At 41.8% G+C, this 24,044-nt stretch overlaps 1 protein-coding gene across 1 annotated transcript in view; it reads right to left on the bottom strand.

Moving 5' to 3' along the window:
* Positions 1-8,188: 8,188 nt before the first annotated feature.
* LOC130070305 (tripartite motif-containing protein 16-like) overlaps positions 8,189-24,044 on the bottom strand; it is a 35,290-nt gene continuing 19,434 nt past the window's right edge. Inside the window, exons 4-6 of the mRNA XM_056234661.1 lie at positions 10,462-10,621; positions 10,264-10,311; positions 8,189-8,943 (exon numbers count right to left, since the gene is read on the bottom strand). Of these exons, the coding sequence (XP_056090636.1) occupies positions 8,360-8,943; positions 10,264-10,311; positions 10,462-10,621 (792 nt within the window). The 3' untranslated portion in view covers positions 8,189-8,359. The remainder of the gene's footprint in view (positions 8,944-10,263; positions 10,312-10,461; positions 10,622-24,044) is intronic.

Raw genomic sequence — 24,044 nt, 5'->3', positions numbered from 1 at the left:
CCTTTAGAGCCTGAGCTTCTTCACATCAGTCCTGCCGAGCCTGAGCTTCTTCACGTCAGTCCTGCCGAGCCTGAGCTTCTTCACGTCATGCCTGCTGAGCCTGAGCTTCTTCACATCAGTCCTGCCGAGCCTGAGCTTCTTCACGTCAGTCCTGCCGAGCCTGAGCTTCTTCACGTCAGTCCTGCCGAGCCTGAGCTTCTTCACGTCAGTCCTGCCGAGCCTGAGCTTCTTCACGTCAGTCCTGCCGAGCCTGAGCTTCTTCACGTCAGTCCTGCCGAGCCTGAGCTTCTTCACGTCAGTCCTGCCGAGCCTGAGCTTCTTCACGTCAGTCCTGCCGAGCCTGAGCTTCTTCACGTCATGCCTGCCGAGCCTGAGCTTCTTCACATCAGTCCTGCCGAGCCTGAGCTTCTTCACGTCATGCCTGCTGAGCCTGAGCTTCTTCACATCAGTCCTGTCGAGCCTGAGCTTCTTCACGTCAGTCCTTTAGAGCCTGAGCTTCTTCACGTCAGTCCTGCCGAGCCTGAGCTTCTTCACGTCAGTCCTGCCGAGCCTGAGCTTCTTCACGTCAGTCCTGCCGAGCCTGAGCTTCTTCACGTCAGTCCTGCCGAGCCTGAGCTTCTTCACGTCAGTCCTGCCGAGCCTGAGCTTCTTCACGTCAGTCCTGCCGAGCCTGAGCTTCTTCACGTCAGTCCTGCCGAGCCTGAGCTTCTTCACGTCAGTCCTGCCGAGCCTGAGCTTCTTCACGTCAGTCCTGCCGAGCCTGAGCTTCTTCACGTCAGTCCTGTCAAGCCTGAGCTTCTTCACATCAGTCCTGCCGAGCCTGAGCTTCTTCACGTCAGTCCTGCCGAGCCTGAGCTTCTTCACGTCAGTCCTGCCAAGCCTGAGCTTCTTCACGTCAGTCCTGCCGAGCCTGAGCTTCTTCACGTCAGTCCTGCCAAGCCTGAGCTTCTTCACATCAGTCCTGTCGAGCCTGAGCTTCTTCACGTCAGTCCTGCCGAGCCTGAGCTTCTTCACGTCAGTCCTGCCGAGCCTGAGCTTCTTCACGTCATGCCTGCTGAGCCTGAGCTTCTTCACGTCAGTCCTTTAGAGCCTGAGCTTCTTCACGTCAGTCCTGCCGAGCCTGAGCTTCTTCACGTCAGTCCTGCCAAGCCTGAGCTTCTTCACATCAGTCCTGCCGAGCCTGAGCTTCTTCACGTCAGTCCTTTAGAGCCTGAGCTTCTTCACGTCAGTCCTTTAGAGCCTGAGCTTCTTCACATCAGTCCTGCCGAGCCTGAGCTTCTTCACATCAGTCCTGTCGAGCCTGAGCTTCTTCACGTCAGTCCTGCCGAGCCTGAGCTTCTTCACATCAGTCCTGCCGAGCCTGAGCTTCTTCACGTGAGTCCTTTAGAGCCTGAGCTTCTTCACGTCAGTCCTTTAGAGCCTGAGCTTCTTCACATCAGTCCTGCCGAGCCTGAGCTTCTTCACGTCAGTCCTGCCGAGCCTGAGCTTCTTCACGTCAGTCCTACCGAGCCTGAGCTTCTTCACGTCATGCCTGCTGAGCCTGAGCTTCTTCACATCAGTCCTGTCGAGCCTGAGCTTCTTCACGTCAGTCCTGTCGAGCCTGAGCTTCTTCACGTCAGTCCTGCCGAGCCTGAGCTTCTTCACGTCAGTCCTGTCGAGCCTGAGCTTCTTCACGTCAGTCCTGTCGAGCCTGAGCTTCTTCACGTCAGTCCTGTCGAGCCTGAGCTTCTTCACGTCAGTCCTGTCGAGCCTGAGCTTCTTTTTTTTATTATTTTTTTTTTATTATGACAACAAAAAACATAAAGGTCTCATACATAGACAATAACATGTAAACATTAAAATAACATACATAAGCGTGTGTGTGTGTGTATGTGCATGTATTACTGGGTGTGCAAGTGGAAATAACTTAACAGAAGAAAATCTTACAGATACAACAGACATGATAAAAATGAACTAAATAGTAATAATAATAATAATAATAAAAATAAAAAAAATTTAAATAAAAAAAAAGAAAATAAATAAATAAATAAATGAAAAAGAATTAAGGCTAATATGATAAAAAAGAGAAAAAAGAAAAAGAAAAAAAAAGATGTCTCTGATCTCCCCTTGGCCAAGACACACTACTATGGGCTATAGGCGATAAGACGATGTGCACCGGAGCCTGGGGCCCAAGGACCCCCCATCACTCACCACCAAGAACACTCCCCACCTCCGGCCGTCACACACATGCCATGCTTACCCTATTTGTTTGTTGTTGTTGTTTTTTTTTTTTTTTTTTGTGTGTGTGTGTTTTTTCCCTTCCCTTTTCCATCCTTCTTTTTTTTTTTTTCTCTCTTTTTTTCTTACTCGTGATAGATGTATATGCATGTCAGCTAGTGTGTTGCATTAAAAGAAAAAAACGAGACGTGTAGCGTGGAACCAGCTCCATGCAAACCCAGGTCACCACGATCATGCCTCGCTTATCCTGCTTAGGCCTATGTGTTTTTTTGTTTTGTTTTTTGTTTTTCCTTGTTTTAAGCAACCAATTAAATGTATCTCGAAATGTAATGCATTAAGAAAAGTAATACATGTAGTGCTTAACCTGACAGAAAACCAGAGATGCAGGGCTAAAGAGTACACCCAGTAAACAATTACCGTCTTTCAACGTTGAAATATGGTTGAAAATAAGTCGGTCCACCTTGGACTGGTTTACGAAGTGATTTCAACTAAGTAGTTTCGGCTGGACTGTTTGACTACGTGTTTTCAACTGATCATCTAAGATGTTCAACTGATAATCAAGACAGGATAATTGTTATAGGCTACATGCTAAAACAACGGAGAAAACAAACTACCAAACCATGTTTATTATTATCTCAAATAAATTTAAAGACTTTTACATATTACGTAATAATAAAAAAAAAGATAATAAAAAAAAATATATATATATATATATATATAGAAACTGCGTTTGAGGTGCAATGAGGATTCATACTTGGAAGAATTACCACACCCCAGCTGGTGGCGGTAATGCACCATTAAAGTTAGTTGCCAACCGCCATAAAACCGGAAGAAGAGGAAGATGAGGAGGCGCGCGCGCCCGCGAACATACAGCAGAGGAAGCGTGCGAATCTGTATTATTCATCCCATCAAGCCAACCGCCAGAATGGCTGAGACACTTAAACATGCCCCCGGGAGAGCTGGAGGTGGAGGTCGCAAAGTGTGAACATTTGTAGTGTACATTTTTTGAGTTGTTTTGTGTTGACTCTTTGAATGTGCTTTTGGAATGTGAAATCTGTGTTGGTTACTGGTTTGCACTATTTTAAAATGTGTTGTTTTAATAAAGCTATTTTAAGCTAAATCTTTAAAGCTTTGTTTCATTCATATGTTAATCTAAAATGTTATTGGCATATTGTTGGACTTGAGAATTGTCAATGGAGTAAACGTCGAAGATCAACCTGTTTTCAACGTTGAAAAGTCGGACAAATTTGACGTCTTTTCAATTTTCATTTTCAACCTTCAATGGACCGTAATTAGACGTTGAAGATCAACCTGTTTTCAACGTTGAAAAGTCGGACAAATTTGACGTCTTTTCAATTTTCATTTTCAACCTTCAATGGACCGTAATTAGACGTTGAAGATCAACCTGTTTTCAACGTTGAAAAGTCGGACAAATTTGACGTCTTTTCAATTTTCATTTTCAACCTTCAATGGACCGTAATTAGACGTTGAAGATCAACCTGTTTTCAACGTTGAAAAGTTGGACAAATTTGACGTCTTTTCAATTTTCATTTTCAACCTTCAGTGGACCGTAATTAGACGTTGAAGATTTACGTCTATTCAACGTCTAATAGACGACTTTTTGCTAGCTGGGCAGGCAGACGGAGTGAAGGTACTATCTCAAGGCCCCAGGCTCCACACTTGCCCAGAACTAATGACAACAGCAAAGGGATCAAGAAACAGCATACACATACATGGTGTATACTGTTTCCAGAAACAACATACACATACAAGCCCAACTTGGGTTCAGAAACAGTATACACATACATAAAAAAATAAAAATAAAAAAAATAATGAGAAAAAAATAAATAAAATAATAATAATGAATTAATTAAAAAAAAAAAGAAAGAAAAAAAAGGAGAGAAAAAAACACAAATAATAATAAATAAAAGGGATTTAGCTAGTCAATGAGTGGTGTAACTGTATGATAATAGTTATGTAATGTGACTGTGTAGAGTAAAAGAGAGAAAAGAGAGAGAGAGAGACAAAAAAAAAAGACAAAAAAAAAAAGGAAAGAAGAGAACCAAATGATTAGAGGGTATTTTGTGTCTTAAAATAATAAGAGAAAATCAAAGTTTATATCAAAGGTTCTATTGGATATGTACGTGGCCCTAGTCTTAGGGTAAATTAGAGTTAAGTTAAATTTAAGAAGGTATCCCAGGTATCATTAAAAGCTGGTATCTTGTTTGTTTTATAAGCGGTTATTTTTTCTAGTGAAATATATTCTGTAAGTAAATTAATCCAGTGGGTGATGTGACAGGAATTCTTGGATTTCCAGTTTTGAAAAATTACTTTCTTAGCAACAGCCAGAGAAACGAGTAGTGGGTTTTTATATGTATTTGGTAGGGTAATTTGTGTAGTATCACCTAGTAGGTATAGTGATGGGGATAGTGGGATTCTGCAGCCCAGGATCTGGGAAAGTTTGTTTGTTACTGCTGTCCAAAAGGAGTGAACTGGTTGACAGGTCCACGTGGCATGGAGATAATTGTCTATTGCACCAAAGGTGCAATGAGAACAGATGTTTGTATCGACCAGTCCCATTTTAAACATTTTGTATTGAGTGAGGTGTATTCTATGGATAGTTTTGTATTGTATGAGATGCAAGTTTGTGTTAGTGGTCATAGAGAAGATATTATTACAGATTTGTGTCCAGACTTCAGGGCTGAGAGAGGCCTCTAAGTTATTATCCCATTTAAAAAAAGGGAGTGTTACGGAGGTATTTGTACTGAATATGAGTTTATAGAGTTTAGAAATCATGTTTTTTGTATCTGTAATTTTTGTTATCTCATCACTTAATTTTGAGGTTTGTAATGTGTTATTGGTAATATTAATTTTGGATTTAATTAAGGATTTTAGTTGTTGATAATGTAGAAACTCTTCTCTCCCAACCCTGTATTTTTGTATTAGTGTATTGAATGATATGAGTTGGTTATTTTCAAATAGGTGATGGAGGTGGGTGATTCCGCTGCGCTGCCATACTGGGAAATACACATGAGTGTTATGCAGTTTAAAATCTGGATTATGCCAAATTGGAGTATATTTGCAAGGTGTTATAAGTGATCTGGTAATTTTATTAGTTTTCCACCAGGCTGTGAGAGTTGAAGAGATTGTTATATACTTAAAGTAATTCAGTTTTTTTATTGAAGGTGGTAAAAAGGCAAGGTCTGCAATTGACGTGGGTGTACAATGATTTTGTGAGCCTGAGCTTCTTCACGTCATGCCTGCTGAGCCAGAGACTGTTCACGTCATGCCTGTGTCTTATGACAAGATGGCCGCCGTGCTTGAGTCAGCTCTGGAAGATGCAGCGCTGATCGTAGTGGCCACAGCTAGTTTGTGTGTGTGTGTGGGCAGCACGCACATCGGCTCCAGCCCACAAGCTCTTGCCCAAGTTGGCTGCCACGCCTGAGAGTTCGTCTCCGGCCAAGATGGCCGCCACCACACCAGATAGTTCGCCTCTGGTCAAGATGACGGCCGCCACACCAGATAGTTCAACTCCGGCCAAGATGGCCGCCGCCTGAGCCCTCAGATAAGATGGCTGCCGCCAGGCCATCTGTTCCTGAGTCTGAACCTGTTCTTGTTCCGGAGTCTGAGCTGGTGTCTGCGCCTGTGTCTTCGGACAAGATGGGCGAATCTCCGCCTGTGTCTTCGGACAAGATGGCTGCCTCTACACCTGTGTCTACGTCTGTGTCTTCGGACAAGATGGCCAACCTTACGTCTGTGTCTTTGGATAAGATGGCTGCCTCTACCCCTGAAGCGTCGGATCCGCCTTGGACGCCTGGTCAGCCTGCTCCGCCCTGGCGCCTGCTCAGCCTCAGTCTCCAGGCCCTCTTTTGCTCCACGGGCCTGGCCCTCCATCCCGCCCCCGGGTCCACCTCCCTCCTGGACAATTTTAGGAGCGTCTGGAAGCCGCTCCTTTGAGGGCGGGCTATGTAATGGTCACCAGCTGGAGTCCCCTTGAGAGCCACCAGAGGGCACTCCACATTAGACTTGTCATTCCCTCACAAACTACATCTCCCATAACTCACTGCCCGGACTCTTCATCGATTAACATATTCACCAGTGTCATTATCTTGTTTAGCTCACCCTATATAAGCCTGTTTTTTTCATTCACTCACTGCGAAGTTTTGTATGTTGTTGCACTGCATTTCTCTGGTTCCATGTATTTCGGTTTTTGGTCTCTCTGCCTGCCTCTGGACTACCCGTTTGCCTTGTTCTCAACCTTGTGTGTTTTGTTTGGATTGCCTACCTGTGTTTTGACCTGTTGCCTGTAAATTGGATTGCCCCATTATTAAAAGCTTCATTTGGATTTCAACCTTCTTGTCTCAGAGCATTTCATAACAGTTACGATCCTCTGTATCGATTTTGTGTGGGTTCTTATTTATTGTATATGTGTGCAGGGATTGGTTGCCGATGGAGGAACCTGATTGGTGGATCGACTAATCGAAGCTGTGGAGCTCATTCTGGCGTTGGCCTTGTGGCATGAAGAGCTCCGGAGTCCTCCTCCTGTCGACAAATCCCCAAAATATATCCTGTCATTCATTTTTACTTTTTTTGTTATGTGTTTATTTATAGGGAGTTAGGGAAGTTTCTTTGTAATTTAGTTTTTTTCCCTGATTAGGTAAGTTATACATGTTTTATTTATAAGTCTATGTGGCTCCTTAATTTAAAAAAAAAAAAAAATCACCTTAATAAATTATATTTTTTGTGGAACTTATGATTTGTGCCTGTTGGTGATCTGTCGGCTGGGGCTCTATTCCTTTTTCCCCTTGAGTATCGGTGAAAGGGATATAGAATACTGGAATTAAGTATTGAGGTGGTTTGACAAAAGCCTTCGTATCAAATTAGAATTGTGTCATAAAGCGGCTTTTACTTTGTCATAATCGATACTGTCGTTAAGCACTGAGAGCAGCGGGATGATCAAATGACAGATTTAAAAAGAAAACACTGACATTATTCACCACAACACTCTTACAAAACACTACATGATGAATCCAGAGCATTGTATTACCACAGTTAATGCAGAAAAACATGGTTTAATCATGTCAGGCTACTTTCTAGATCAGGACAACCAGCATGAACCACTGAACAAAGAAACTCCAAAAATCCTGGACATTTAAAAAGCTCTCCAAGTTGCTCCAGCTAACGCGAATGTGCAGTCTCAAGCGCGTCATGTTTCTATGGCAACCAGAGCTTTTGCAGTGACACAATTACTTTACCAATTGACGATTGGCTCTTTTATTTATTTATTTATTTATTCAGAGTTGGCGCAGAGAGCACAGAGATGATAGCAAATAAATAATGCTAACGTCAGCGGCCATGGCACTGAACGAGCAATCGATATTATAGTGCAAAACTAGTTATTATGCGAGTTCTGCAATGGATAATGTTAGAACTTTCTTGTCGGAGGATTGTAATGCATCACAGTCAGTCAGGTACAAGGAAGGGAGACGACGGCTAACGTCACTAAAATTAGGTAAGATGAAAAGTTTTTCGCAACTGGTTTATTGACTAGCAATTTAGTGTGGATTATGTGACAATCAGGTCCAGTCGGGTCTGTGTCTTCCTGCCGGGTTCGGGTCCAGTTTTCAAATAATAGACGGGTCCAGGTCGGTTCCGGATAGTCAATTAAATTATATATTCTCTTCGGGTTCGGTACAAATTTTTGGACCCGTATAGACCTCTAGTCCAGACCTGACATTTAGCAATTTTACATGGCAATTTATTTAATTGAATAACACATTTTTAACGAATCCTGTGTGTGGTTATTTCATTTGAAACGTATAGTTTGATAGTAATACTAAAAAGAATTGATGTGACAGTACAATAAGAACTGAATGACTGATTTCCATCAACACAAATATAGTTTGAGAAAAGCACAGATACACGGCATCACTCATCGTGACTCACAAACACACACATCTTACTGTCTATATGAGGATTCATTACACACATTTATTCTGACATGTTATTTCACTGACAGAAGTTCAGCTGAAGTATTAGTATTAGAGACAATAAGAGACTCTATAACACCTCACTGTTACTGATTTATCATGCAGCCCAAAGCATTATGGGTAAAAATCACTCTACAGTCTATTCTCATTCATCAACACAGTTTCACTGATGATCCATAATAATTAGTATTATAAAGAGATAACAATCCAGTATAAACAGTAAACCCAGGATAGAGTGTGTGAGTGAATGTGGTCTGGACTGTGTGGATGAGGCTCATTGTGTCAGAGACGCTGTAGAAGGACAGAGTTCCTGCACTGTGATCCACATACACTCCTATTCTTCTGTGATCCACACACACTCCTGTTCTCCTGCTGATGGGCTTTACAGGGAGTTTAGTCTTTATGTTATTGTGTGTGAATGAGTAACTGGAGGAAGAGCAGAACAAACTCCAGGACTGATCATTATATCCAAACCGACACTTATTACTCCGTCCCTTCCTGCTGATGCTCTTATATGACACTGATATACACACACATCTCCCACTCCACTCAATCTCCCAGTAACCGCGTCCACACACTCTCTCTCTACACAACACCTGACACACATCATCAAATCTGTCTGGATGATCAGGATATGACTGAACCTCTGTGTCAGTGTTAGTAATCACTCTGTTATTCTCAGACAGATGGAGGAGTTTATTCACTGTGTTCAGATCCAGAGTGAACCGATGGGAATCTGATGGAGATAAAAAACAGATTTAGGAATTATAATTATTTTATTATTTTATATGTTTATGTGTGGTAAGGCTGTTTTTCATTGGATCCACAGCCTGTCATTCTTCACCAGGGAAGATGACGTCCCTGTTCACACTGCCAGTCACCTCACGTCACCCTGTTTAAATACCCGCATCTCCTCTGTGTCGCCAGCTTTTTGCTCAATTGCAGCTGCCAAATCACCAACAAGTAAAAGCACACAGAACCCATTATAATAATTGATTCTGTCGGCACTGGAAGCGCTACATTCTATTTCTGACGCACTCAATTGCGCTACGGACAAATGCATTTGGAATGTTCATGTTGTGTAGAATGTTGAAGACCATTTCCTTTTGTTGTTAGAACACCCCCTTTTGAAAACGTTTCTCCCCCCAATGTTAAGAAAAGCAAATTTACACGATCAACTTTAAATCTCTTCTGTCATTTTTTATTTCACCTTCTACAGCAAGCGAATTTGCAAAGCGAAATAAAATGGACCGAAAATTGCCTGTAGAATATTATAGGTTGTATTTTTAAACAGTTTGAATATTTTGAAATATGAATATGGATTATTGAATTTTTAGTAATGAAAATGTGTTTGAAATGTTTTGAATTGAAATATTCACAGCTTAAATATTCAACCATGTTGAATTTCAGCCTATAAAAATGCAAGCCATAAAAATGTAATGCATTAAAATGCAAGCATGGTTAATGCAATGCCTATTTTTTTTTCCAAGTAGTGCAATTCAACAGGCTTTTTTGTTTCAAAAACATTTGCCATTACTTTACTTCCATAACTGTCTTTGAGTAACTTTGAGTTCCACTTTACAAGGCTCAGCTGAGCAGCAATGCGGCGCATTGGGCAACGCTGAAGCTAATGAGTCACTTCATAGAGATCAATGGCATTGATTCATTGAATTGACCAGCGCTGATGCCATTCATTGGAAATATCCTTAAATGTTAAAAGGATGATTTTTGAAAGATTTCACTTTCCTTGGACACGGCAACCTTTTTATGAATATGACTTTATCTGAAGGACAGATATTTTGTGTGCATCTGGTTTTCAGCTTTTGATCTTCTGCGTGAGATCACGTGAGGTGCTTCCTCTGGCACAATAATCTTAATAAAAAAAATTTGCAGCATGTGATGTGCCACCACTTTCAAATCTTGTAGGGTGAGCATGTTTAAGATTTGAGGGAAGAAAATCTGCAAAGATTCTCCTTGAGTGTGTGCTGCAACCAGATTTCACAATCGGTTAGGATTTTTAAACTCCCGTAGTGTGAGCCAGGCATTAGTGACTTACATTGTAGGAAGTCGTTCCTGGTTCTGGGAACAATGTTGGTGAAAGCGACTGTGGAAATAAACAGATATGAAGAGTGTGATTATCATGTCAAGAGAAAATGATCCCTGCATCCGTTCCTACGACATTTCTAATATGATCTTCTACATGATATGAGATGATGGAGGATCATCTCGGAAAGCAGAATCTCCAGGACTTTACCTCTGTCAGAGAACTTCTTCAGCTCTTCTTTGCAGAAATCCTCCAGTTTGTCTCTCAGCTGACGGACAGATTCTCTCACGCCATCAAAAGAGGAGAGAGAACTGAAGGGATTGTCATTTACGTCTGTAGATTCAGGAGGAGTTGAGAGAGACTGGAAACTCTACAGAAAACAGAAATCGAAACTCATCTGTTACGTCCTGAGGACGTATTATGTAAAAACATATTTTTGATATGTATTTTACTTTGTTAAATATTGTTGTTTTTGTTATGTGCTCTCTCTGTCTGTCTGTCTCTCCCTCACTCTGCTTGCCTTGCAGTTAATTAGCCACACCTGAGGCTCGTAAGGAGTGTTACAGAGGGGGCGGGCTGGGGGCGGCCAAATAATTTCATAAAAGCGGGACCCGCGGGTTGGAAAAAAAGCCGACCCGCGCATCACTAGTTTGCATCAAGTGTTGGCTCACATTTCTGGGGCAGAGTACTGAAGGGAACCCTCCACGTTTACATTTTTATTTATTTAATCCTGTTACCCTCTTCCAACACTAGCCTGGGAGAACTTGTAACAATCACCTCCACACTTCATCAATAACCTGCACTACTGTCAGATTTGTGCGGCTCTTGTTGATCTTTAGTAACTCTTCTCAATCCAGCACTTTCACAACATCAGCTTCATTCTTCTCATATTCATTATGTCATGTTAGAGCTACAAGTTCTTGCATTTGACACTATATGTAAAATGTTGGGGAAAACTCTTGGATGATCAAACAACTGGCAATAACATAAATGTAACAGATCAAGTGCATCAATGGCGTCACATGACAGGGTTGAGTAGATTTGATCAGGAAAAGCAATTCAAAGGCACTTTCACAGCATCAGATGTTATATACAGCCTTGTTCCTGTTTGAGGACTTCACTGCTAAATTCGTTGATCTGTTACCAGCAAAAAATGTTTGAAAATTATTATTATCTGATTTTGGTAAACATTACCCAAAATTTGTAGTATATGTCAAATAATGTAAAAAGAAAGAAAAGAGATTATAGGAAATCTAGATGGGTGATACTGGTACCAATCAAGTTCATGGATTTCACATTGTTGTTTCCTAAGAGATTGAGATTAACTCTGAGTGATGATGATATGATAATTGACCGTTCGCAAAAGCCACGCCCCCTAGTTATTGTTGCTACGCCCGTCAAACAAATGGTCAAACACGACCAGCACCACAGATTGCCATGACGGGAAGAGGTGCGTCAGTGACCTTTTTCGGAGCAATACCTCCGCGATATCCTCCAGATCGAGGCAAAAGGGGTTACAGTATGCAGTGGAGGGATATATTCAAAATATAAAAATACGGAATGAAGGAGACACGACTACTATCGAGGCTAATAATGCTCTCAAGCTCTCAAACCGGTCTCAAGCGAAATCTGAGAAACCCCATGACCTGTAACGTTACCTCAAATGCAACCAGCACAGCCTTGAAGAAGATTCTATAAGCTGTTTCAGTGGCTAATTGTTTGGAGTTAGAAATATATAACTCGCGCTGCATATTTAGTAATTTTGCCTCAGATACAGGATTATTCATTCGCTTTAACAAGCAGGTTGTTCATTACCACGGCAACTGCTTGGGTGTCATGCTAAATGCGATTTTCGTGTTTAAAAAGTAACTATACATAATAGACGGAAAGATGCAGATAACAATACATTATTTCTATTCGTTACGATATTGATATGAACTGATGTAGTCAAGTAAGCTTCATGCGTTCCCCGTTGCGAACGTGCACTCCTCTAACGTTAGTCTAAACTGTAGTCTACAGGTGACTGCTGCTCATTTCCCCCCGAAAATATCATGTTAACAACAACACTTAAGAAAACGTACTTCCTTTGTGGATCCTCTTGATCTGCTTTCTTCATGTGTCTTTGACTAATCTCATTGTCTCAGTCTCACGCGTGCTGCACGCGAGTTAACCATGTTCGACACATTTAACTGGGAGTGGGGCCGTCCACACTGTTTTTATCCATTGTAGGGACAACGAACGTTGTGTTTTCGGCTATTGAAACGAAAAGAACACAACTCCTCCAGACAATCTCTCGGGGTATCTAGTGTCCGATTTACAAACGCCGTGGGCGCACCGCTTCACCATCTTGCTTGGAGTCAATGTTTGACGGACCTGCTCACATAGTAACGGTTGCTATGATGTGTGATTGGACAATAGCCGTTTTGGGGGAGGGGCCTGCGAACGGTCAATTGTCACATTGTGGGTTTTGTCTTGTTCCTTGTTCTTGTCTGTCAGGTGATTCCCTGTTTGTCATGTGATCCTGCCATGTGTCTTGTAATTTGTTAATCGTCTGATCATTGTTCATGGGTGTTCCTTGTCTTGTAATTAGTCGGTGTATTTAAGCCCTCATTAGGGGCCAAGCCCCGAAGGGGATAGCCCCTATGTATCTGTTAGTTTTCTTCTTCTTCTTCTTCTTCTTCCTCCCGAATGGGAGTCAATGGCAGCCCTATTAACCGTACATTTGTAGTGATGGTAATGAATAGTAATTGGACCAAATTTTGAGTCTCTAGGACCATAGCACCACCACCAGTTCAAAAATTCAACATTGAAATGGTTGAAAATGGTTCATAACTTTTGAACCCTTTGATCTAGAAAAATGAATCTTAGTTCACCTGAATCCACTCATAATGGTGATCACAATCAATATCGTACATTAAGACTCCGCCCATTACAGTAGTGGCCATTTTGAAAAGTACAGTACTCAGTTTTTTTGCTACTCCTCCTTCAAAGTTTGTCCAATTTTGTCCAAAAGTTGCTCAAATAATCTTTGGACTGAACTGCACAGACATTTCATGACTAAAGCCCTATTCGCACGGGATAAGTATTATCTGGTGACCTCTAGTCATTTGTAATAATTGCGGAGGTTGTTTGTGTTCTTAATCCCGTGCGAATCACCCATGTCTGTAATTTGTAAAGTAAAAATTCCCCCGCAAATGACCTACCATATTTCGCCGAACACTGAGGTCCTGTGGTAATATTAGTCCCGTGCGAATCGGCATCTCTGTGATTTGGCGGGATCGTATTTTATTTTATTATAAGGTTATAAGGTATATAAGGTTTTTGTTTCATGCTAGCCTTTTTATCCATCTTTCGCAAAGAATGGAAGCTGCGTTGGAGTGTTTTGATAGAATTTTGGATGCTGGGTCATATCGCTATACACCAAGTACACAATTTGCAGAAAGAAAAAGCTGAAAATCATCAGAAGAGTACAAATTAAAAGAATGATTAGATGGAGATGAATGAAATGTATACCAGTATCCGGTAATGAACATTTTTCTGTTTATGATATGATGTTTTATTAACAAAGTTCGGGAGAAGCACGTTCAGATAATTAACACGGGTGGAGAGCACTCAGCAATCATGATTAAAATGTTTCATTAACAAAGTTCGGGAGAAGCACGTTCAGATAATTAACACGGGTGGAGAGCACTCAGCAATTATGATTAAAACGTGTACATATAGACTCAGCAGTCTCACCTCATTTCTCTGACAGTTTAGCAGCGTTTGGCACTCAGTACCTTCCTAACACGTCCGAATCGAGCTTCGTGTTCGATAAAGAATCTTTGCTGCAAACCTCTGGTATTATCTCATGGGCGTCAAGCCAAACAAACGGGTCCTCGCAACCGCGGGCGAAACATTCCCAATCTACTTCTACGTATTTCTTTAAACCGGACCATTTAAAATTCCTGCCATAGAGAAATGGACACGGCAATGCTGCCCTCTTAACGCAAAGGAACGGGCCTTCCCGTCAGGCCGCCGCAACAGGCCCTAAGTAAGCCGCGCTGCAGATTCAGTCCCGGCCAGTCCACACTCTCAACATCTGCCGGGTCAACTCCGTGAGTGCTTAGCTCAAAACCTTTTCGTTTTCTGTCCCTGATTTGAACTTCGCATCGCTTCAGTTGTTGAATCATGAGCAAGTCATGCTATCTGGATACACATTTTGACCGGTGGAACACGTGTATTAAATAGTTTCTGTACAAAGGATCTGCTGTTCATTAACGCAATACTTCTGGTAAACTCACATGTAAACAGTAGGTCTCATATTACGTGCAGATTGCACACAGAATCATTAAGAACCTCTTGTTGACTGTCCTGCAATTTATTTACAAAATCGCTTAGAAACTTAGTTATTGCATAAATGTATTTTTTATTTTTAAGTAGGTAATTTTAAACTTTTAAATTTTAAATTGTATTGTGTTTTCTGATTCAGAACAAATCAGCATGGAATATAATATGACCCATTAAAAATGATGAAAATAAACAGAGAAATAAGAACATTTTCAAAATGTTTAATTATCGATCCCTCAGCCCCGCACAGTTCTGCTGAGTTCGGCATTCCAATTGCACAGGTAAAACCATGGGTTCAGCCTCGTCCATTTGAATTTTGGGCATTAACTTGGATACAGGTGATTTCCAGGCTACACTGCACAAAGCTCATCCACCTTCCAAGACCGTCTAAACTGTTCCAAACGCGAACTGCCATCTTCGCAATTTGTCCAGGTAATTTTCTCCACTGCCACAGCAGTGATGTCTCCTCTGCTCCCGCAGAAGCTCTGTCTCTCTTGCTAATTTTCTCCTCTGCCACAGCAGTGATGTCTCCTCTGCTTCCACAGAAGCTCTGTTTTTCTGGCTAATTTTCTCCACTGCCACAGCAGTGATGTCTCCTCTGCTTCCACAAAAGCTTTGTTTTTCTGGGTAATTTTCTGCACTGCCACAGCAGTGATGTCTCCTCTGCTTCCACAGGAGCTCTTTTTCTCTGGCTAATTTTCTGCACTGCCACAGCAGTGATGTCTCCTCTGCTTCCACAGGAGCTCTTTTTCTCTGGGTAATTTTCTCCACTGCCACAGCAGTGATTGTCTCCTCTGCTTCCACAGGAGCTCTTTTTCTCTGGCTAATTTTCTGCACTGCCACAGCAGTGATGTCTCCTCTGCTTCCACAGGAGCTCTTTTTCTCTGGCTAATTTTCTCCTCTGCCACAGCAGTGATGTCTCCTCTGCTTCCACAGAAGCTCTGTCTCTCTTGCTAATTTTCTCCACTGCCACAGCAGTGATGTCTCCTCTGCTTCCACAGAAGCTCTGTCTCTCTTGCTAATTTTCTCCTCTGCCACAGCAGTGATGTCTCCTCTGCTTCCACAGAAGCTCTGTCTCTCTTGCTAATTTTCTCCTCTGCCACAGCAGTGATGTCTCCTCTGCTTCCACAGAAGCTCTGTCTCTCTTGCTAATTTTCTCCACTGCCACAGCAGTGATGTCTCCTCTGCTTCCACAGAAGCTCTGTCTCTCTTGCTAATTTTCTCCACTGCCACAGCAGTGATGTCTCCTCTGCTTCCACAGAAGCTCTGTTTCTCTTGCTAAATTTTCTGCACTGCCACAGCAGTGATGTCTACTCTGCTCCGCAGAAGCTCTGTTTCTCTGGCTAATTTTCTCCTCTGCCACAGCAGTGATGTCTCCTCTGCTTCCACAGAAGCTCTGTTTCTCTTGCTAAATTTTCTCCTCTGCCACAGCAGTGATTTCTCCTCTGCTCCCGCAGAAGCTCTGCTTCTCTAGCCAATTTTCTCTACCGCAGCACTGATGTTTCCTCTGGTCCAGCAGGAGCTCTGTTTCTCTGGTTTCTTCTTTCTCTGTCCAACGAGCATTGGTCTCCCAGCGGACATAGCATGCATGTTTCCTCCTTCTCCATCCAGTGAGCATGGTCTCCCAGCAGATGTTGCATGCATCTATCTCTCCTCTTTTTCCATCCAGCGAGCATTGGTCTCCCAGTGGATGTTCTATGTACTTATGCTGCGTTCTATTATTTATGCGTGTCGGAGTCCGACTAAAAAGACAGACGTTGCCTAGCAACACACCCCCTTCCTTGGATTTCCCAGCTCGAAAGTCAGACAAACGTGAGGACACAGAGCCAGAATTCTGATACGGAATCGAAGTTGGCCGTGCCCTGTGACTCGCATAATTTGTTTTCGGACCGCTTCAGTTGTTTAATCGACGTTTTTTATTTATTTATTTATTTTTTATCACTCATATTACTGCAATACCTTACTGCGTCCGTGGGTATAGTAATTGGCCTATGTTTTCTCTTTCGTCCAGCGACGCAGTGTGAGAAAATCCCCTGGCCAAGTACCCATTTTTTCCTTTCCTGTTTTCTCTTTCTGCCCAGCAGGCTTTGGTCCTACAGCGGATGCAGTGAGAACTCTTCCGGTAGAGCACTTATGTTTTCTCTTTCGTCCAGCGACGCAGTGTGAGAATCTCCCGGATGAGTAATCATTTTTCTCTTTCCAGTTTCCTCTTTCTGCCCAGCAGGCTTCAGTCCCACAGAGGACGCAGTGAGAACTTGTCCGGTAGAGCACTTATGTTTTCTCTTTCGTCCAGCGACGCAGTGTGAGAAAATCTCCCGGATGAGTAATCATTTTTCTCTTTCCAGTTTACTCTTTCTGCCCAGCAGGCTTCAGTCCCACAGCGGACGCAGTGAAAACTTGTCCGGTAGAGCACTTATGTTTTCTCTTTCGTCCAGCGACGCAGTGTGAGAAAATCTCCCGGATGAGTAATCATTTTTCTCTTTCCAATTTCCTCTTTCTGCCCAGCGGGCTTCAGTCCCACAGCGGACGCAGTGAGAACTCTTCCGGTAGAGCACTTATGTTTTCTCTTTCGTCCAGCGACGCAGTGTGAGAAAATCTCCCGGTAGAGTACTCATTTTTCTCTTTCCCGTTTCCTCTTTTCCAGCAAGCATTTTCGTCGCAGCGCACGCAGCGAAACTTTCTCGTAAACTTAGATCGGAAGGGCCACTCCAAGCTACATGGGCCTCTCGGTCTATCGTCCGTGATTTGCGCGAACAGCACCCATCAAGAAGGCACAACTCTCCTAATTTGCCATTACAATTACAATTTCTCCCTATCCTCAGGTCAGCAGGGCCCGTCAGTCCAGCGCAGTGAGCCGCCACCACGGGCCCTCCCGGCCAAGCGCCCAGACCTTTCACGAGATGCCAGCCCGCCAATCTCGGCACTCATTTGGGGGGGGTCTTTAGTCCGGCGGCTGTCCTCTGCTCTCTAGCCTTTTGGGGGGAGTACTCTGGGTTCGGGCCGAATTCCGAGCTCGGAGCCCTCCCCCCGGACAGCACGCCAAATACGCATTATACTTTATTCCCCTTAATTGTATGTAAGTGTGAACTCGTGAAATGATGTTTTATTAACAAAGTTCGGGAGAAGCACGTTCAGATAATTAACACGGGTGGAGAGCACTCAGCAATCATGATTAAAATGTTTCATTAACAAAGTTCGGGAGAAGCACGTTCAGATAATTAACACGGGTGGAGAGCACTCAGCAATCATGATTAAAACGTGTACATATAGACTCAGCAGTCTCACCTCATTTCTCTGACAGTTTAGCAGCGTCCCTCCACCACCCCTTCTCCACTCTTCTAGTCCTAAACCACTTACATACGGGGGGGGAGTACTCTGGGTTCGGGCCGAATTCCGAGCTCGGAGCCCTCCCCCCGGACAGCACGCCAAATACGCATTATACTTTATTCCCCTTAATTGTATGTAAGTGTGAACTCGTGAAATATCATACAGCTAGACCTATAATAACGGCAAGACATTTCCAAGCAATAGCCTATTTACGTCATATCCGGGAGAAAAGTCAGTACATTGAGTAAAATCACAGGCTTCGGTTATCCCGTGCGAATGCGCCACACGAAATTCAGATGTGGAGGGGGTCATTTCTAAATCACACGTGGTCCCCAGATAGTACTAATCCCGTGCGAATAGGGAGATAGTCCCAGATAGCAAAAAATATCGGCACGGCTTCTTTTTGGCGCCGGCCCCAAACTGTCGGCTATAGGTGCGCCCCGCTGGCGGAGATGAAACGTTTGCCGCCGAATACGTCACTCCCATTTCTTGCGAGATGCCGCCGGCGAACAGCCGCCGGGCCGCCGACTTCATTCTCTCTGGCGGTTGCCGCCGTCTAAATGAACCGCGGCCGGCTGGCGGCAAGCCGCATTGAAATCGACCAGCCATGTCATTGGCATGAGTGGAACTGACAGCATTTTAACTTTCACATTTAAAGCGATTATAATTATTATGTGAATTATATCAAATTTTGTTATTGTTGTTGCTCCAAAGTCATAGGGTTTATAACAGATTTGACTCAGTCTGATTCCATGATAAGGTTTAGGAAAATACATTTAAATTACGTTGAAACTCTGAAGCGATTCAGTGATAGGCCTATGTAAAATATATAGAATTATTTTATTCACTTAAGGTGACAATTCTTTACATTTCTTTGATTTATGCACAATTGAGATGCACAAATAGTCCAAAAAGAATTCCTTTTGTAAAACTTACTTGGCAATAAATATCTTTCTGATTCTGATTAGGTTTTAAAATAAATATTTCATTCATGGTATGAACAATTTAGCAGAATAAATGGATGAAGTTAGACTTTTCACCAATGCCTGAAATCAGTGAACAGTGAAAGACATCTGCAACTTGGCCAAAAGCTTGGGTATGCTTTAGATTTTTTTTATTAATTTGCAACCATGGTAATATTTATAATAAACATGAAAATCCCTGTTTTGACCTGAAAGATAAAGTGAAATATTTAGAAATATTTTGTCTCTCTGTCACCCCAGGAAATTTCGTTTATGTCTTTCATTTTTTTACAAGCTCGATTTTTTTATTTTTATTTTACCTTTTACAGGTAAGGGATTAATTTGCAATTGCGAGTTTTGCAATCTGTACAAATGTTTAAGAAAGTATTAAAGCACAAACAAAGAAGTACCTCCACCGGCCGAGAGGGGCAGTACCTAAAAAACGGAAGCAGATTTACCAACACAACAGTGGCCACTCGTCACACGATTTCAGTATTTGGAGAGGATATCCTATCTAGTCATTGACTACGATCTTTAAAGTAAGTACATTTTTCCTTTTTGTGTAACGCAATATTATGTTCATTTTTTACATTTTTAGTTCAGCTTTTTCAAATATGTTCTTGCCTTACTAGTCAAGCTAGTAAGTTAGCCTTGTTTACAAAGTTTTCGTCATGTTTCTGACATAGCTAACGTTAGTTAGGCTAACGTTACTTAGTTTCTTCCTGGCGTTAGTTTTTTCTTTTCTTCTTTTAACTATATTTACGTATGTTTATGCAAGTGTGAGTACTACAGTATGTGGTTTAAGATAGTATTGGTCAGTCGAATAATTAACTAACTTACGTAACCAAATCCTGAAGGACAATTCTCCCGCCCACGTGGGAATGGTAACGTTAGCAAAATCTTTACAACAAGAAAGACTGATCAGTATAACTTGTGTTGTTTTCTAACTAAACATAATGATGTTTTGTTTGATTCGACAACCATGCTGCTAGTCTAGTTTAACTTACAGTGTTAGCTAACACATGCTGCTTCGCCTTTTTTACTCACTGAATTCAAGCATGTTCGACATGTTGAAATGTATCTAGCTACAGTAGATCGCCAAAGCTTTACATCTAGAAAGAAAGCTTTACATCTAGAAAGTTTAACTTTTGGTGTTTTCTTACAAAAATAACGATGTATGTGTGTGTGTATATATATATATATATATATGTATATATGTGTGTATATGTATATGATTGTGTTTTTCTGAACATGGTTTTCTGTTGATCCACTTGTGAAAATGACTCGTTTTTTGAAGGGGTGAGCATTTTAATGTTATTGATTTTGCCTGGAAATTAATCAAAAAGTATAATTTATGCAAAATGTTCTTCTATTTTAGATGGTTCACATTGTTCAGTTTATCAACGAGGAGGATCTGCCATTTGCACTGGTTCCGCAAGAGTGGCTCAGCGAGAGCATGTGCCATTGGCCCCCATTTAACCTCAGCAAAAAGACGAAGGCAACAATTTAGCCATCCTCTGCACACCTCCACACAGCACCTGGGAGAAACATCATTTTAAGTTCATGAAGGGAGCAGGTAAATGGGTCTGACTTGTGTATTTGATTTTCCTGTATTTCATCTGTGTAATTTATTTTCTGTTTATTGTGGATAACTGACTCTTTCATTCATTATTCCCTACTCTAGAATCTTGGAAGTCTCAAGAAAAACTCTAGAAAGATGCATCGATTCCAGAAAACCAGGAAAATGCTGAACTGGTATGTAAAATCTATTGCTGTTATGCTGGATTTGTGATCCTGCCACTAAACTATACCATTTGTTAGATTTTCACATTTCTGTTTCCTCTTTCTCGCAACCAGGTTTCTCCCCAGTAATCCAGACTCCACTTCACAGAGCCAAGAGTTTGAGTACAAGTAAGTGATGTTATTTGTGAAGTTTTTTTGTCTTGGAAACTATTGCTTCTATTTGAAGTCGGCATGAACCGGAAGTTACAAACGACTTTTCTCCAGTGTTGTGACGTATTTAAAAATGAAACGGTATATTGAACGGAGGGCAGGGTTTTACTCTAGCGCTCCTCTTCTCCATCTCTGCTCATAGCACGGTTTGAGGGGAGTTGCCACGCCCTCGCGCCATAGCACATGACCGGAAGAGAAGTCGTTTCGAGGGGGGAGGGAAGGGTAACGTATTTGATTAAAGATTATAAGGCTACATGAATTTTAAAAGAATAATGAAGTGCACAGATAAATCATTTATAATAAACACTACAATATTACATATAAAAATACAAATTGTAAAATCTTACTTCAAGAGCAGGTGAAGCAAGTTCAACAAACAATGTTGAAGACGTTTGCTTGCACTGAGCAATTAGGTACAACTTGCAAACAGCACCTGTGGTTGTCGGTTTAATTCCCACTGGGGCTACCTGTACATGTAGTAGACCTAGATATAAAGTACAATTTAAGATTGTATACTGCATATATTACAGTCTGAATCCTTAGCCTTTCACATTTTTTATTTATTTATGAGAAGCTTCAGAGAAATGTAATTTGTAACACTTTTTTGGATTTTCAGCTTGGTGTAGGGGATAAAGCATGTTTTAGAGACATGTTCCTGAAGACCATTGTTCAAAGTAAGTTGGATTTTTTTTTTTTTTTATTTAATTAGATGTGTATGTCCTATTGTCCTCATGCAATTCAAATTAAATGACAGATCTGTATTTTCTATATTAGCCATCCGGAAGGACCCGGCAACCCAGGATGCACTGATGAGGCGGTCCAGGTTAACGTTACGCGTTACCTGAAAGGAGCATCTGACCGTGAAGGCAGAAAAAGGCGCCGCACAGCTGAGAGGGACCCACAGCCGACCACTTAAAACTAGACTGACTACTGACACCCCAGAATCACTGACAACTGGAATCCTTTCTTTATCTTGCAGTCAGTAGAATCAAGACCCCTAAAGAAGTCAGAAGTGTCAGACTACACTCACTCACTGTGGAAATTACTTTCTTTTTTTCTTTTTCAAATAAAGCTTGTAAATCCTTGTGCCACAGGTCAGCATTGCCGTTATAATGGCCTATTCTACTCCAGAGCTTTACTATAAATTACTACCACTTATCATATTGTTAGAAATGGCTTGTAAATGTAGTTATACTTTTATTTATTTGGTATCTTGCACATTATTTGGTATCAAATATCCTCTTTACTTGTCATAATGTTTACTGGTAATTTGTTACCCTAGAGCTGTCCTTTTTATATGAAAACTTATTGTAAGTGTTGTAATTGCAGCCTTTTGAATCCAAAATTGAATTGGAAACCTGCATGTTAGTATATTGATTTATTTATTTTTCTGTTATGTTTCAGTGATCTGAAACATCTTGTTTAAATGACAGTTACTGTACTTTGAAACGTGGAATAAAAATGCCAATTGTAAATTTGTCTGGTTTGAGCAATCATTATTCTTGATAAACTGCATGCTATAAATAAAATATATATATATATATATCTAGCCAGAATAAGCGGCGGCAGAGCGCTCGAAAATAGCGTTTGCCTCCGGCGGGCCGCGGAAGGACGGCCTTCAATATAAAGCGCGGCGGAACGGCGGTTGGCCCGCGGGCCGGCCGCTTAACGAAGGCGGTAGGAAGGCGGCTGCCGCTTTTAAAAAGCGGCTGCCGCCGGCGGTGCGCCGTCCAACGTGTTTGCGATGTCGCCATTCTGACGCTCCTACTGCCGCCGGAGAACCGACGGTGGTCCGCCGACTCATTGCTATCTGGGGTGGTGAAAAAAAAGTTATGATGTCGCAAACTTAATGAGGTCGACCCAAAATTGGTTCAGAGGCTGTATCTCAGCCAAAGTTTGATCAATCGATACGAAAATTGGTACGCTTCATCGGAAGCATGGTTTGAGAGTCCATGCCAAAGTTGGGAACAGCGCCTCCTATGGGTCATGAAATATGAAAAATAGCTATTTTGGCCAATAACTTTTGAACAGTTTGTCAAAATCATAATTGTGGTATCTATGGATTCCTTGTGTCATACCGAATCCGTGGATACCGAATTATCCGAGATTGGATGAACCATGTGTCCGCCATTTTGAATTTTGTTATAAATTGCAATATCTATCGAACTATTTGACATATCAGCACAACATTTGGTAGGGATGATCGACACCATGTCCTAAAGGGACATGAGAAGTTTGAACACAGCGCCACCTAGTGTTCCAGAGATATAACGTTTTTGGCAAAAACGCCTATAACTTTTGAAAATATTGTTCAAATTCTGATTTCTTTATGTCATTATGTTCCTTGGGTTATGCCAATTCAGATGATATCTAATTTGTCATTTTCCAACAACATGACTGTCCGCCATATTTAAGCAAATGGTAAACAGTTTTTTCGCTACTCCTTCAAATCTTGCTCAATTTTGCCCAACGTTAGATCAGATGATCTTTGGACCGAGCCGCACATAAGTGACTGGACGGATTTTTGATATTCGCTACCGTTCCCGAGATATTCTTCTCCAAAGTTGACCTAGCCTGTATTTGTAGCCTTATGCTAGTTAGCTTAGCATAATAATTGGTTAACATGCTAACCAGATGCCATTCTTTCTAATGTGGGTCTTCAGCTATCAAGTTAACCATAAGCTACATTAGAATAGCATGCTAATCTGGTTAACATGTCATGGAACTTTTTTGTGAACTCATTCTCACACTGAAACCTCTCCTCAGCAGGCTGGTGAACATGCATGAGTGATTAGCTCAACGTGTTACACCACGGATCCCAATGCTTAGCGTCGTTGGTTCGCCACTCAGTGTGACACGTGCCCAGACCGCATGAGGTACTGTGGCAGGAAAAGATGCAGAAGTTGCATCTGTTCCAGGCATTGTGCCTAAGAATGATCTCATCTGAAGCTGTCACAAACAACATGCAGTTCTTTTACGTACAAATTCATTCCGGTCATGGGGTTGAATCCTGTGTGGCACATGCCCAAGACCGTAAGTGGTACTGTGGCCTTAAGTGGTGGAAAAGTTACTTCTGTTCCAGCCATGGTGTCTATCTGTGAAGGAACTCAATAAATACAACATGCTACAAATTTATTTTAAAATTCTTCATTTTGAGTTGCTTCTCACTTGAACTATGGACCTTCTGAATCTTGGTAAAAACACAACTTCCCATGGCGCAAT

Source organism: Rhinichthys klamathensis, unplaced genomic scaffold (genome assembly GCF_029890125.1).
Source record: "Rhinichthys klamathensis goyatoka isolate OS25496 unplaced genomic scaffold, OSU_Roscu_1.1 h1tg000018l_1, whole genome shotgun sequence".
In the NCBI taxonomy this organism is placed as follows: Eukaryota; Metazoa; Chordata; class Actinopteri; order Cypriniformes; family Leuciscidae; genus Rhinichthys; species Rhinichthys klamathensis.
The sequence above is the reverse complement of the archived record's forward strand: the minus strand, read 5'-3'. Positions and strand labels throughout refer to the sequence as shown.